Consider the following 15,476-nt stretch of genomic DNA (forward strand, 5'->3'; position numbering starts at 1 on the left):
GTAACTGGCGCTACTTTCAGACTTCCTCTAATGTAATCATTCCTCACTTTATCCATTCTTGTAACACCACACATCCATCTCAGCATTCTCATTTCTGTTACATGCACTCTCTTCTCGTCCCTCTTTTTCAATGCCCAACACTCCGATCCATACAGGACGACAGGTCTAATGACGGATTTGTAAATTTTGCCCTTCAGTTTGAGGGGCATCCGCGGGTCACAAATAGCGCTAGTTACCTGTCGCCACTTCATCCATCCAGTATTGATCCGATGCGTAACGTCCTTGTTCACCTCACCGTCACTTTGGACGAGTGAACCAAGGTACCGGAAGTCGGAGCAAACTGGTAGGGGCATGCCGGCTAGGGTTATGGTCATGGGTCCCGAAATACCGCCAAAATCACAATGAAGGTATTCGGTTTTACTCCTGCTCACCTTTAAACCCACTGTCTCCAGTCTCAGCCGCCATGCCTCCAGTCTACTCTGGACCTCTGGCCCACTCTCCCCCACCAGAACAATGTCATCGGCGAAAAGCATACACCAGGGTGCCTCCTCCCGTATATCTGCCGTAAGCGCGTCCATTACAAGCAGGAAGAGATACGGGCTGAGGGCCGACCCCTGATGTAAGCCAACACCTACACTGAAGCTGGTGGTAGTGCCCGCTGCGGACCGGACTTCTGTACGGCATCTGCCGTACATCGCTCGGATCAACTGCACATACTTCCCTGGTATACCTTTCTCCTCAAGGGCCCACCACAAAACCTCACGAGGCACCCGGTCATATGCCTTCTCGAGGTCAACGAACACCATATGCAAGTTTTGTGTGCACCCTGTACTTTTCGCACAATTGGCGAATACAGAATATAGCGTCCGTTGTACTCCGACCAGGCATAAAACCGAATTGATTTCGTGCGATATCACTCTCTTCTCTCAGCCTCCTTTCAATAACTTTCTCCCACACTTTCATACTATGTGACATTAGCTTTATTCCTCTATAGTTGTTGCAATTCAACACATCACCCTTGTTCTTAAAAATGGGCACCAGGAAACTATTGCACCACTCGTCTGGTATAGTTTCCTCTTGCAACAACTTATTGAAGAATAAAGCCAGCCATTTCCATCCATCCATCTTTAATAATTTCCACACTTCCACTGGTATTCCATCTGGCCCTATCGCTTTTCCATTTTTCATTCCATTCACTGCTAATCTGACCTCATCCTCACATACATTTCTTACAAGGCCCTCGTTCACCGCTTTATGATGGAGCACACCGCTCCACTCATTTTCTTCATTCATCAGTCTTTCAAAATATTCCTTCCACCTACCTTTAATCTCCACATCATTCGAAAGGACCGTTCCGTCTCCATTCTTTACACACCTTATCTGGCATACATCTCTTGTCATTTTCCCTAGATTTAACCAATCGGTAAAAGTCATTTTGACCAGCTGGGCTATCTAGGAGTCATACATCCTCGTGCGCTTTTGCCCTTGAAACAGCCACAATCTTCTTTTTTCTCTTACATTCATCATATTCAGCCTTTTTCGTGCTTTTCACTATCATCATTGTCTTCCGTCCGCTGCCATTCCTTGAATTTCATCTTCTTTAATACACTCTGCACTTCTTCCACCCACCACCAAGTTTCTTCTATCACTCCATTCCCTTTGATTCTCCTAGAATGCTTCTTGCCGCTTTCCTTATACACGTCGCCATTCCACTCCAGCATTCATTCACATTCTTTTCATTCATTTCTCCCATTTCAATCATCTTATCAACCACTACTTTTCTAAATTCCCGGGCCAACTCAGCCTTCCCCAACAGATGCCATTTGATTTTGGGGGGCCGTCTCTCTTTGGCTTTTGGCCGGGAAGTTAAAATCACATCCATAATTCATAATTGAACTAGATTGTAAAGAGAAAAAATCTTTGTAGAGGTTAACAAGGATTCATTTGCAGGATTGCTTTTAGTTTATTCATTTTTTTAACGAATGAAAATTCTCCTTTTTCTTTATTAAGCTTTTAACAGAGTTATTATACTTACATCCTATAATAGATAGATAGGTGTAAGTACCATAAAGTATCTATTAGGGTAAAAGCACGTGATTAGTTTTTAATCATGGTAAAAGGCAGCGAGGATTTTGGCATAAGTCAGCCAGCCACAAACTGAAGAAGCTGCCATGTTTCCTGTCCAGTGTAGTTCGGTGAATTATTTTATGCTTACAAAACAATATCCATCATATTACCTAATTATTTTGTACATCTTTGTTCTGCTACTTAGTTAAATATAAATGATGTTTGTGCCACAAGTTGTCACGCAATGTATTTAATGCATTGTTAGCACCACTAAAACATATTATTATGTGTGCGAGTTTTTCTATTATGTGATTTTAATTGCAATGACCAAGAGCTCGTTTAGAGCATAAACAAGCCCCATGCTTGTTAACTTTTGTAATCATTTCTTGGTAAGAAAAAATATTTGTTACAAGTTTACCCAAATGTTGTAAGGTGTCTATTATTAACGTCATGGAAATATTTTCCATTAGTTGTACAATAAACACACACATGTTATGGTGAATTAGAAAAGGTGAAGTGCCCCTCGGAAAAGGTCCCACATAATAACATGCTGTTGCTATTGAAGCATATACTGCTCGAGTCTTACGACTTTCGCAAGTGCTGGGAGGAAAATGTTATTTTGGGGGGTAATTACATACATAATAAGTAACTTTCCTGTTATGGACACATTTTGCAACGGACGTTACAATGATAGTATCATCAAGATACAAGGAAGATTCCAATAGGTAAAATTAAAACAATTTTGTAATCCTCAATTTTTTATTACACATTCCTAACACATATAACACCTATTCTTCTAGGGTTTTTTACTTCTTGCCCCAGCCGCCGCCGCCATTGCCTCCCGCCCCTGCGCCTCCGCTCATGCCAAACCCGAAACCACCATTAGCTCCGGCACCAGCTCCGCCTTGCCCTGAAATGTGAAGAGTTTTTACTCCTAGCAGAACAGGTCGATCAGCGTCATTATCTTCATCATCTCCCAAATCTTCGTGTCGGATTACGGTCCCATCGGGCTATGAGAATGAGGGAATAGTGAGTGCACCTGTGTCTGCGCAAATGCTTGTGCACTATAATATGTCCTGCGCAGTTGACTAATCTCCTTACAGGAGAACAGCCGCCTAGCCGATAATCGGCTAGGAGGACATCATCATCTCCCGAGCCTTTATCCAACTATGTTGGGGTCGGCTTTCAGTCTTACTGGATGCGGCTGAGTACTAGTGCTTTACAAGAAGCGACCTGCCTGTCTGACCTGCTTAACCCAGTTACCAGTCCTGACACCAGTCTGACCAAGGGGTAACTGGGTTGAAGAGGTCAGATCGGGACAGCCGAGTTTGTTTTAAACGCTTTGATTTGATTTTATATAATGTTGATTATGTGAGTAATCAATGTAGAATATATAAAACTGTAATTACCGCCACTACCGGCTCCGCCGTCAGCTCCGCCCCCAGCCCCGGCGTTGCCACCGAAACCAAAACCCATGCTGGCTATAGAAACAAAAACATAAATTTAAGTCGTCTGGTCTTCGAGTCGTCTTCGCTGTATGGGTACTTCTTCAACTGTCTCGTTGGTCTAGTGGTCGCGAGCGCGGCTGCTGTGCTCGAGGTCTCGGATTCGATTCCTGGGTCGGGCCGAAATCGCTTTTGCAGCAGCCCGTATTTTGGAAGTTGGTGATTGATTCACCCGTTCATCGGAGAGCACAGAAATGTCTGTCCTGAGCCTCATCTCTTTCCGGTGGTGTCGGATTGCCGTCCCATCGGGTTATGAGAGTGAAGGAATAGGGAGTGCACCTGTGTCTGCGCAAATGCTCGTGCACTATATGTTCTGCGCAGCTGGCTGATCTCCTTAAATGAGAATAGCCGCCGAAATCGGCCGTGGAGGCCATTATAGGTACTTCTATCCTAATATAACAAAGAGAAAACATTTAAGTTTAGTATTATTACCTCCTGCCCCATATCCAGAGCCAGCTGAAAATAATTAAAAAAAAAACATTAAAATAATAAAAAAAAAATACAAATTAACTGGTTGTCAATTAACTCCATACCAAGGTATATTATTCGCGCTCATTTGTCAAAAGTTTACCGTCATAAACGTCTCGAAAGTTCCGAATGTTTCTCACCCATATTTTATCTCGATTAACAGTGTTTGTTTTTTTGGTTGTAATGGATAAACTCAAAAACTACTGGACTGGATTTTAAATATTCTTTCACCATGGAAAAGCGAGTAAGATAGGCTATATTTTATCCCGGTGCGGACAGTAGTTCCCACGGGACGCGGGTCAAACCGCGGGAAAACGGCTAGTTACTATATAATAAAGAGGAAACATTTTAGTTAAGTATTATTACCTCCTGCCCCATATCCGCCAACTGAAAAAAAATAAAAAAAATAACTTAAAAACAAGCTTTTATTTAAATGCGCTAAAAAGAAAAAAAAACTTTTACTATAAACACAATTTATATGTTTTAAAAGCTTGTCGCGAGATTTAAGTACCTACTCGTAATTTTTTTTTCATCGTATTTTTTGTCAGAATTTGTGACACCGTGTAGAATTATGAATGAAGAAAAAAAAAAGATACAGGCTAGTACAATTACCTCCTGCCCCATATCCAAAGCCAGCTAAATATAATAATAACAAAAAACCATTCAACTAATAGGAAAAATAAATAACTTAACTGGTTCTCAATCACCGCTCATTTGTAAAAAGATTACCGTCATAAACGTCTCGAAAGTTCCGAATGCTTCTCACCCATATTTTATCTCGATTAACAGTTAGGAAACAATCAAAATCACTTTCGAATAAACATTTGATTATTAGCTAAATTTTTGTGTTCCCTAATGAGGATTATTTTAAAATAATCCTTTATAATAAACGATTATTTCTACTTGAACAAGCCACTACATGTGTCAGATTATTATTGTATGTGGCCAGTAGGTACGGGCCACAAGGAGTATCCTTCACCTTATTTCTACTTAAAAGCTATTTCAAAAGACTTCATATAAGCAATATGTACTTATATAAGCAAGTCTTCTACGTTATGTATTAAGTACAAAAACACTTACGACCCCCTAGACCCGCTTGCTGCAGGCTCTGAAAAAAAAACGTTAAATTATTAAAATGTTACAACTTATTTAGAAAATATAGAAATGAAATAAAATATCAATTATTTAAATTTATAGCACAAAGCTAAATAAACAACACATTTCATCTCTTCTTCAGTAATAGCAAAATTATACTTACAGAACCGAACATTAAAACTACGAGAAAAGCTAAGAATAATTTCTTGAACATTTTTGATGTTTCAATTTTTTCGTGACACTGAATGACAGGCTTTTCAATCCAGTATTTATATCTGCTTAAAAATAATTTATGTTTTTGTTAACATCTGTACATACATACTAACACATACAGACAAGTTCTTTATGTATTTAAAATATTTTACACCTTGTGGTACTAATTTTGGTCACTGTGATTTGGCTCATCATGACAATAATTATTGTGGTTAATTTGGAATTTGGTTTTAGGTTTTTAATTACACTGATATATAACTATTCGAGTAACGGCCAGTGTTTTTGTGAAGTATTTAAAAATAGCCTACGTATATGTAGAAGAAAATCGTTTATATATTTTTTGGTCATTAATTAAAACCTTGTGTTTTTAATTGCGATGGCCAAGAACATTTGAACCAACCATTTGACAAAAAAATACTTTGACCTTAGTGGATTAAGGAGGTCAGATAGGCAGTCGCTCCATATAAACTTTATACGGAGTGACTTTATATTATAAAGTATTGGTACTCAGCTTTGGTTAAACTGCTAGCCTAACCAACATAGTTGGGAAGGTAGGCAGTTGATGTTGGTCGAATACCTTGCATCGATAACGTCATGGAAAATATTATCCATTATTTACACATATCGGAAACAATGATTTCATATTTATGCAGATTGGAAGTTATTTTTACGTGCTTAAGTATTGTTTCAGGTGTATTATATCCTTTATGCGCCCAAACTTTACCGAGGCCAGATATTTCCATGTCATTAGTCACATTCATGTTTACAAATCTTGACTTCAGGGCTGTAACAAATCCTTCCTCCAAACAATGACTCTTAACAAGAATATTTTTTGAATATTATTAGTGGGAAGTAAACAGGAAACAAATATACAACCTTAAAGATAAAAGATAAAAAGTCATTTATTCAAAGTAGGCTGAAAATCAGCACTTTTTGAAGGTCAAATTTACAAAAGACAGCCCCCAAAACGCCCGCCCTTCACCACTTCCTATGTGTTATAAAACAACAATGACAAAGAATCTTCTATTGTATTGTTCCAGGTATCCCAATGTCGGAGAAATTCAGCTTCTGTCTCAACACCCTTCTCTCAGACATCTCCACAAAGCAGCCGTCACTGCGAGAGGAAATCATCACAGCCCAAATAGAGCTTATGTCTAACCTCACAAAGATCATTATGACTTGTCATGAAAGCAAAGATTATAGTAGCACCATCTCCAAAATACAATTGTGCAAAAGCACTATTCCTATATTGATAGGCTTAGCTCGTTCTATGGGCCGGTATGCTACAGTTGAACCGCCTCTCCTCTGTCGATTATTCCCTCAACCCCCAAGCCCTGTGAAGACTAAAGAACCTGAACCAAACTTTGAATACTCCACCTTGGATAAAAAGAGGAAATTCAATCAATTTAGACCTATAATTCCTCGATCCTTATCTGGTAATTTAAACCCTAATAATGAGAACCTTATGGATCATGGCAACGATACGGTTGATAGTACAGGAGGGACCCTTAAAAGGGGTTCTCTCCATAGTTACAACTCAGTTCCTTACGACCCTACAACATATTTTTTCCACAAGTTTGGGTCTAGTTTCAACCAGTTCCCGTACATGAGGTTCTCGGAGTCTCCAGAGAAAAGGATCAATGTGCAGTTTTACGTGACGTATCTGCAATCGATCCTTTCATTAGCTAAGAAACTGCTTACCAAAGATTTGCTGGCGTTTTTGGATGAAGAAGCAGAAGATATTTACGCATCGGGACAGATTCAGGTTAGTTCTAATGAATCTTTCAAATCAATCAAAATGAATTCTTTTGTTGAAAGTCAAATTGTTTTATGAATTTTTATGAAAAGGCCAACTCACCAAATGCTAAAAAGAGCCTTATAATTTCGCAGTAAAACGTTTTTTTTTAATATTTATTTATTTGGGATGCCAACAGTTATACATTAAAGTACAGGAAAAATTGATACATGCAAAAAAATTACAAGCTAAATGCATAACCTATTACAGGCAAACACCACATTTTAAATACCTTAATACCTTTACAGCTATATTTACTCCCATTGCGAATCCCTTTTGTGCCAATCTTTGTCTTCTTTATGTGCCTGAACAATACACAGCTATAATGCACTAAAAATAACTGGTGAATGATCTTTGCACAGGTGTTTCCATACAAGTCTTTTTCGGAAACCTTGAACCTTGTGATGGTGACACTTCTGCGAGAGCTGCTGCAGCACCAGAAAGATTTGCCTGGACCTTTCACTAAGGATGTTCAGGTAAGTGACCAGTGACTGCAAAAAGAAGAAAGCTTTTAATAAAACGACGGTTGGGCAGCGACTATTCATTTATTTAATAATTATTCTTACGACGCAATTATTAATTATTATTTTATAACTGTCACATGTATACAATCTACTGACTATTTTAATAAAATTTCAACAGCCTTTACTAGTCCTAGGATGTCTTAACATGATGATTTACACCCAAAGAGAAACATTGACGATCAATCCTTCCCTGTGTGAGAGGAGGCCTGTGCCCAGCAGTGAGACGATAAAAAATGATGCGACAAATTGCCAATCATTTTCAAAAGTGTTCTCAATCATGATCGAATACCTCGAATATGAAATGCTAAAACCTACTAATGCCTACCATATACCACATAATGCTAATACCTACCATAAAACAAGACCATTTAGTAGCTAATCAACGCTGTATATTTGCATCAAAAACAGATATCGACCCCCAAGGATTCCAATCACGAGCATTTATGTCAATAATGTGCTCTATTATTTTAACCACAAGGTCCATTTTCCATTAACAGGAATTCGTCAAATGCCTCTTCCTAAGTGGACAAACGGAACTGCAGAGCCGTCACCACGACGCTTCAGAGAGGGAAGACCGGGAGAGTAACTATGCCACGGTCAATAAGTTCAAGGTCAATGTCATGGCGAATTCAGCCTGCGTTGACCTTCTCGTCTGGGCTATTGGCGATGAGACAGGTGATTTTGAACCTTAATTCTAATAGGAGTAAGGTTGAAATTCGAGCGGTAAAAGGGTGTTGATAAAAAATGTTGGGATGTTCTTTGATGTCGTAATTTTGTTGTCCTTTTGTCTTTTTCCTCTATTTAATTTATTTATCTATTTTGAATCTATTTTATTTGCTTATCTATTTATTTTATTCTTTTTTTTATATGTGTGACAAGTTTCCCAAAAAAATATTTTTTAATTGGATTTTTTACGATTTTTTTGCATTTTTTTTTGGGAAATTTGTCACAAAAATGTGTTATAATTTATATGTATTGTATTATGGTGTTGCAGTGGACGGGGATTATCACGTACCGGCTCTTATAAACGCTCTAACCATATTAATAGGTACCGGCGTGTGTTGAGTGATACCCCTGTGCTAACTAACCTAAAGCGTACTAATGAAAACTTACCTTATGCTTATTGTAATACAGTTCAATTTGCATTGGGACTTTTAAGAAATACTGTAGGTATATTCGTCTCAGTAATTGATCATTCTTTTGTTTTCGACGTGGGGTTTGTTCAAAAGTCTGTTTTATTTTTAATGATGTAAGGTTGAAAATAGTTTGGGAATTGGTTTTAATAGAATTGTTTATGTGATAAGAACCATACATGTATTAGATTAATTATAGAGAATAGTGTTTTGGATAGGTTCGCTATTTTCCCGAATATGAATATTGGACAGTTCAACTTTTAGTTTTTTTATGATTAACCAATTTCATAGTTATTCAGCAGGGAGGGTTTCTGTTAATATTTGTTTTAACGCGAAGACTATATCTATTTATTTATATTTTATAGATTACTTATCATATTTATTTATATATTTTTTCTATTTTCCATACTAATTTATCATTTTATATGTATCATGATTATTAAAATTACATATACATATTTATTGATAGTACCTGTTCATATACCTACCATACATCTGCATTTGTTTCAATATGATCATTGATCAATTACGCCCGTTATGCTCAAATTAAAATATACCACATTTTCTTCCGATCCAAAAATAACTTTAATTTTATTTCATTAAATATTTTCAAAATGTACTATATACCAAATTTAATAAAGAAAAATATAGTAGTTTATTTTAATGTTTTCGTGCTTTTGCAGGTGCGGATTCGTTATGTGGACGTTTGACTGAGAAGATAAACTCCAATCATAACCATAAACTTATATTGGCACATATGCCGTTGCTGATGGTCTGTCTTGAAGTAAGTACCTATACACTACACAGTACACAAGCTTAAAGGGTTTTATGTTGCTTGGTAAATCGGTAGAAGAGTTCAGGTAGGTAGTCGCTCCATGTAAGAGAATGGTACTCATCATGTTTGGTTTAGAATACTAGCCGAAACAATAGAATAAAGTAGGGAAAAGTTTAGGTGGTTGATGAGATATTTTGAGATAACACGGGGTACCCAGACTGACCAGACGTGTTTAAAGATGAACAGCTGAAGCTCGATTCGAGTCGCAGTAGCGAGTTGTTGGAGACACCTACCTATATCCGTCAACAGATATGAACCAGAATCCGGATTGTACCTATTATTATTGTTTTTAAGACAGATGTATCTCGGCCGGATAGTTAGACTGTCGTGTCGGTGGGAAAATAGTACATATAAGCGTCGACATTTGAAAGTCCGCCGAGGATATTTCCAGAAATTCACTTTTTTGACAAAGTCTACACCTCCAATTTTAAATATCCGTCTCTTATTTATATATTTTTCTTACAGGGACTCGGCAAGCTAGCGACAAAGTTCCCGACGATAGCGAACACATCGATCTACTGTCTTCGTGACTTCCTAGTGACACCATCGCCGATACTCTTCAAGTTGCACAAGTTGGAGCTCGAGAAGACCGGCAAGGAACACATGAAAGTCACTCGTGAGTCAGAATTTTATCCTACTAATATTATAAACGCGAAAGTTTGTATGTATGGATGTATGGATGTTTGTTACTCTTTCACGCAAAAACTACTGAATGGATTTTAATGAAACTTTACAATAATATAGCTTATACATCAGAATAACACATAGGCTACAATTTGTAAACATATTGTTCGAAATACTAAACCTGCGCAGACGAAGTCGCGGGCACCAGCTAGTATTTATTATAATCTATACCCTAATGTTATAAAGCTAAAGAGTTTGTGTGTTTGTAAGTTCGATTAGAAAATTACTTTTGACCCGCGTGCGAGAAGTAGTCGCAAAGGGTGAAGGGTCCGCAGGTGAAAACGCTAACGAAAGTAAAAGTACATAATCATAAGTTATGGGACTCCGTAATAAGACCTCACGAGATGTAATGGTCGTATACTCCATAGTACAATTATTTATTGTTTAACTTTGACAACTAGAAAAGAAACACTTATCAGTATTGTTTTATTTTCAGCTTTATCAATGATGAATCGTAAAAACAGTATCAGTAAATCTTACATTGCTATTTGTGCCAGAAATTAAGTATGACGGTTAATAATAAAACAGGTTTCACATTTATGTAAAAAAAAGCTTTAAACTTTTGTACCATAAGAATAAGTGTCATCCAATTTTCCCCAAAAAACACGCGTAAAACCGCAGGAAACAGCCGTACCAAAATAACATTTACAATCAACCATTTTCAGTACAAGGCAAAGAGCTACAAGGCCTAACCGAGACCGGTGTTCCAGTGAAATCGACGCCCTTCGAGAAGCTTCGAGACGCCGCCATAGAGAACTTGTGCGTGGCGCTAGAAGCGGCCCTGACGGTGGACCCGTACTGCGTGCCCGCGCTAGTGGGCTCCGTCAGCAATCGCCTCTTCACTGCCGAGACTAGTGATAGGTGAGCATTTATAGCATCTGCCTAGCCGCTTCCAGCTGTTAGTGGTAGCAGTGCCATAGAGAACTTGTGCGTGGCGCTAGAAGCGGCCCTGACGGTGGACCCGTACTGCGTGCCCGCGCTAGTGGGCTCCGTCAGCAATCGCCTCTTCACTGCCGAGACTAGTGACAGGTGAGTCATAAGGCCGCATTTCACTTTAGAACGGCGGCCTATTGGATTTAAGTCACGTGATTATTTTTTTCGTATGCCATTTTGCAAACACTTTCATTGAATACCCATATCAGTCCGCCATCTTGGGGAGGCAGCCATATTGGATTTGTAATGACGTTTCTTAGCTACGCATGCATTGTCGTCAGAACTCAGTGCGTGTGCAAAATTTCAGCCTAATCGAAGATCGGGAAGTGGGTCAAATTAAGATTCCAAGTTTTTCTTACGTACATAGGTACGAGTGAAGCTAATATAAGCGTCTTAAAAACACATTTCCACCTTTTCATATCTGAATACTGAATTTAAATGTAATTGTATTTATTTCAGTGAATCTTCTCTGATAAGTACGAACATTGTGATCATGTTGGGCCACGTCGCCGTCGCGTTGAAAGACACGCCGAAGACCACTGACACCATTCTGCAGTTCTTCCAGCAACGGTAAGATTCATATTAATCATATAATTGACACCCGACGCAATAAGAGAGGTGTTATAAGTTTGTTTGTCTGTGGCACCATAGTTCTTGAACAGATAAACAGATTTGGTTGTGTTTTTTTACTTGAAAGCGGGTTCATTCTTAGATAATACTGCTTCATCAAAATCGGCTCAACCGTTTAAAAGTTATTGGGTGATATCCAGCTTGTCTCTTTTATTTAGTACTCTTAAAGTTTCCAATATTTTTGCTCTGGGATGAAAGTGGAACTGCGTGGAACAGCTACTATTTTATAAACATACTTTTCCGCAGACTCTGCCGTGCCCCGTCATCACTAGACACCCTGATAGTAGACCAGCTGGGCTGCATGGCACTGGCCAGCCCCGAGGGTCCGGCACACGACGAGATCATGCGGATGTTCACCGTCATCACCGTGGAGGCTGCCAGCGCCGCCTACCATCACACTGATGATAAGAAGCAGTACCGGTGAGTACATCATCACTGGACACCCTGATAGTAGACCAGCTGGGCTGCATGGCACTGGCCAGCCCCGAGGGTCCGGCACACGACGAGATCATGCGGATGTTCACCGTCATCACCGTGGAGGCTGCCAGCGCCGCCTACCATCACACTGATGATAAGAAGCAGTACCGGTGAGTACATCATCACTGGACACCCTGATAGTAGACCAGCTGGGCTGCATGGCACTGGCCAGCCCCGAGGGTCCGGCACACGACGAGATCATGCGGATGTTCACCGTCATCACCGTGGAGGCTGCCAGCGCCGCCTACCATCACACTGATGATAAGAAGCAGTACCGGTGAGTACATCATCACTCGACACCCTGATAGTAGACCAGCTGGGCTGCATGGCACTGGCCAGCCCCGAGGGTCCGTATTAAGTTTTTAACACTATGTATGCATTTAATTTCCGAATGTTGCCCCCGCTTTCTCAAGGTTTCCATCATCAGATCCTGAACCTGATGACGAAAGGACAATTTGGGAAGTATGTTCTATCAAAAAAAAAACAGATTTCTTCAGATCGGTTCCTGAACATCGAAGATATGATCAGCTTGAAATTGAATACCAAGCATTTGGTCATCTTCTCTATTTTTTCTCTTATTGTTAATCTCTGTGAACTCCAATTTTAATAGGGTTTTCATTAAAAAAAAATTTTTTTTTTCGTATTTTCTTAGACACGTGTCAGGCGCCGTACTAAACGCGCTCGCGAACATAGCGGCGAACGTTCGCGGCACTACGGCTCGACTCGAGCTGCTCACTCGACTGCTCGAGCTGTTCGTACAACTGGGACTGGGCGGAGAGGGGATTAAACATAAATGTTACTAGTTATACTTCGACTGTAATTTAGCTAGATTTGAGAGACGATAAAAAACACCATGTTGCTTGGAGCAGAATTTAGAAAATTATCGACTTTTTAATCGACTACAAAAACATTATTTCTCCACTCAAAATATATATTTCTCAGTCCAAAATTTTCTCAGAAGTCACCGCTTCTTTTTGACCATAATTTCCTTTTTCCTTAGGCACGTGTCAGGTGCCGTACTAAACGCGCTCGCGAACATAGCGGCGAACGTTCGCGGCACTACGGCTCGACTCGAGCTGCTCACTCGACTGCTCGAGCTGTTCGTACAACTGGGACTGGGAGGGGAGAGGGCGACGGATAGATCGCCGGCCCCAGTGCTGAAGGCATCTGGGAGTGCTGGGAACTTGGGTGTACTTATACCTGTTATAGCTGTGAGTATATTTTATTCTATAAGCCTTCATCATTTTAATGTGTAGTGCACAAGCTGCTCGTATATGTATCGCGCCTGCTCAAGACGAATTGGCGATTTCAGACTTTAAAGTCATGGTTTCCAAAGCGACGTGAAAACATGTCACTGGCTGTCATTAATTTATTTGTTTGCACCGTAAAGGCTCCGAAACTACTAAATCGATTTGAATAATTTTATTACTGTTGGGAAACTAGACTTTTTCGAGTAACATTGGCTATATTTTGTCTGAGTACTGGAGTTTTACTCGAGATAAGTGTGAAACCGGGGAAAACAGCTAGTGTAACAGACTTAGATATATGCGCAATTGCGCATACTTGTACTCGGAATTTAGTTGCGGAGAATTTTGCAAAAACTATACCATATCCACTAACCTTTAAAACTGTTGTCACTATAGTTCTAAGGGGCACTTATTCTTTTACAGGTCCTAGTAAAACGGTTACCACCAATTAGGAACCCGAAGCCTCGACTGCACAAATTATTCAAAGATTTCTGGCTATACTGTGTAGTCATGGGATTTACTGCAGCCGAATCAGGTAATTATTATTATATTCTAATAACACCTTTTAATATTTTATTTATTTATTTTTTTATTATTCATTCAAACTAGTTCACAACTTACCCACGAATTATTAAAATTAATGCTAAGTACAGACTTTACTGATTTTATATTAAGTGCGTGGGTGCAGATAAATGCATACTTGATTATTTTATTTTGTCCAAGATTTGAAAAATTCCGATTCGAACCTTCTCAAAATGCATCTTCTATACTTTTATATTTCTCCTCCTTCTTGGGAAGTCGATTAGTTATCCGCACCCTCGCACCGATTCAACAACATAAAATATCAAACAAAACTTTATAATTTAGCTGTATCCTATCTATTCTGAACTCTATTGAAATGTATATAACATGCTTCGATCAACAATAGCAAATACATATTATATTACAAACTAAAACAAACCTTAACGTGTAAGACACAAAGCCCAATTTCGAAAAACAGACAAAATAAGACTGAGAGCATATTAATGTCGGTCCTGCTTGTGATCCCTCTCCGGTGGTATCGCATTACCGTCCCCTCGGGTTATGAGAGTGAAGGAATAGTGAGTGCACCTGTGTCTGCGCAAATGCTTGTGCACTATATTATGTTCTGCGCAGCTGGCTGATCTCCTTAGAGATAACAGCCGTGACCGACAATAGCCCTGGATGCCATTGAAGTTTTGAGATCAGGACATATTATTAAAGTACACAAGCATTTGCGGGTGCACTCACTATTCATTCACTCTCATAGTCAGATGGGACGGCAATCCGACACCACTGCAGAGAGATCAGACTCAGGACCGGGCTATGACAGTGCACCTGTGTCTGCGCAAATGCTTGTGCTCTATAATTATGTCCTGAGCAGTTGACTGGTCTCTTTAGAGACAACAGCCGACTATGGGCCTGGATGCCATTGAAGTTTTGAATTATTTGTATGATTGAGTATGTAATTGCTATTGTTGATAGAAGATAACAATGTGATGTTACATAGATGTATTTAAATCTTATTGTCTCTTCTTCTATGGCGACTCGTGTAGCTATGCGAAAGCGTGAGTAACCATGCTTCTAGAAGTATATAGATGTATGTTGTATGGTTTTACGATGATTTGTTTAGTGTGCTGCTATATCGACCATGTATGTGTTTAGTTCATTATCTATATGTAATAGGAGTTTTTTAAGTAAATTGCTAGAAATAAGGGGAGTTTTTAAGGTGCAGGAAATTTTTGATAGTTTACTTTTTCCCAACTGCGCCGAAAGAGTAATTTATCATTCAACAGCAGGGCGTAGGCTTCTTAAATCTCAAAGTATTGTGACCTAAAAATATTCATATAAA

The 15,476-nt window shown here is 39.2% G+C and overlaps 3 protein-coding genes across 6 annotated transcripts in view; 2 read left to right on the forward strand and 1 right to left on the reverse strand.

Annotated features, from left to right (window-relative positions):
* The window catches only part of Pi4kiiialpha (Phosphatidylinositol 4-kinase III alpha), a 50,900-nt gene that overhangs the window by 9,657 nt on the left and 25,767 nt on the right, over positions 1–15,476 (forward strand). The window contains exons 3-12 of the mRNA XM_064040700.1: positions 6,389–7,113; positions 7,506–7,619; positions 8,165–8,342; positions 9,484–9,584; positions 10,101–10,251; positions 10,985–11,180; positions 11,712–11,822; positions 12,129–12,302; positions 13,360–13,570; positions 14,030–14,141. Of these exons, the coding sequence (XP_063896770.1) occupies positions 6,389–7,113; positions 7,506–7,619; positions 8,165–8,342; positions 9,484–9,584; positions 10,101–10,251; positions 10,985–11,180; positions 11,712–11,822; positions 12,129–12,302; positions 13,360–13,570; positions 14,030–14,141 (2,073 nt within the window). The remainder of the gene's footprint in view (positions 1–6,388; positions 7,114–7,505; positions 7,620–8,164; positions 8,343–9,483; positions 9,585–10,100; positions 10,252–10,984; positions 11,181–11,711; positions 11,823–12,128; positions 12,303–13,359; positions 13,571–14,029; positions 14,142–15,476) is intronic.
* LOC110381983 (uncharacterized) lies at positions 2,808–5,421 on the reverse strand. 4 transcript variants are annotated; one of them, XM_064040698.1, is made up of 6 exons: positions 5,299–5,407; positions 5,121–5,148; positions 4,407–4,427; positions 4,005–4,028; positions 3,477–3,548; positions 2,808–2,971 (listed from the first exon to the last, which is right to left on the reverse strand). In XM_064040698.1, the coding sequence occupies exons 1-6, from the start codon at positions 5,347–5,349 to the stop codon at positions 2,874–2,876; spliced, it is 294 nt and encodes a 97-aa protein (XP_063896768.1). In that variant the 5' UTR covers positions 5,350–5,407; the 3' UTR covers positions 2,808–2,873. The 4 variants fall into 4 exon arrangements, with proteins under 4 accessions (XP_063896768.1, XP_049699336.2, XP_063896769.1 ...); XM_049843379.2 differs by having other exon boundaries at positions 2,808–2,977; positions 5,299–5,404; XM_064040699.1 differs by lacking the exon at positions 4,005–4,028 and having other exon boundaries at positions 5,299–5,421.
* Positions 12,316–13,162, forward strand: LOC135118455 (phosphatidylinositol 4-kinase alpha-like). The gene is made up of 2 exons (XM_064040579.1): positions 12,316–12,636; positions 13,012–13,162. Exons 1-2 carry the CDS (start codon positions 12,518–12,520, stop codon positions 13,160–13,162), a joined length of 270 nt encoding a protein of 89 aa, XP_063896649.1. The 5' UTR covers positions 12,316–12,517.

Source organism: Helicoverpa armigera, chromosome 22, assembly GCF_030705265.1.
Source record: "Helicoverpa armigera isolate CAAS_96S chromosome 22, ASM3070526v1, whole genome shotgun sequence".
In the NCBI taxonomy this organism is placed as follows: Eukaryota; Metazoa; Arthropoda; class Insecta; order Lepidoptera; family Noctuidae; genus Helicoverpa; species Helicoverpa armigera.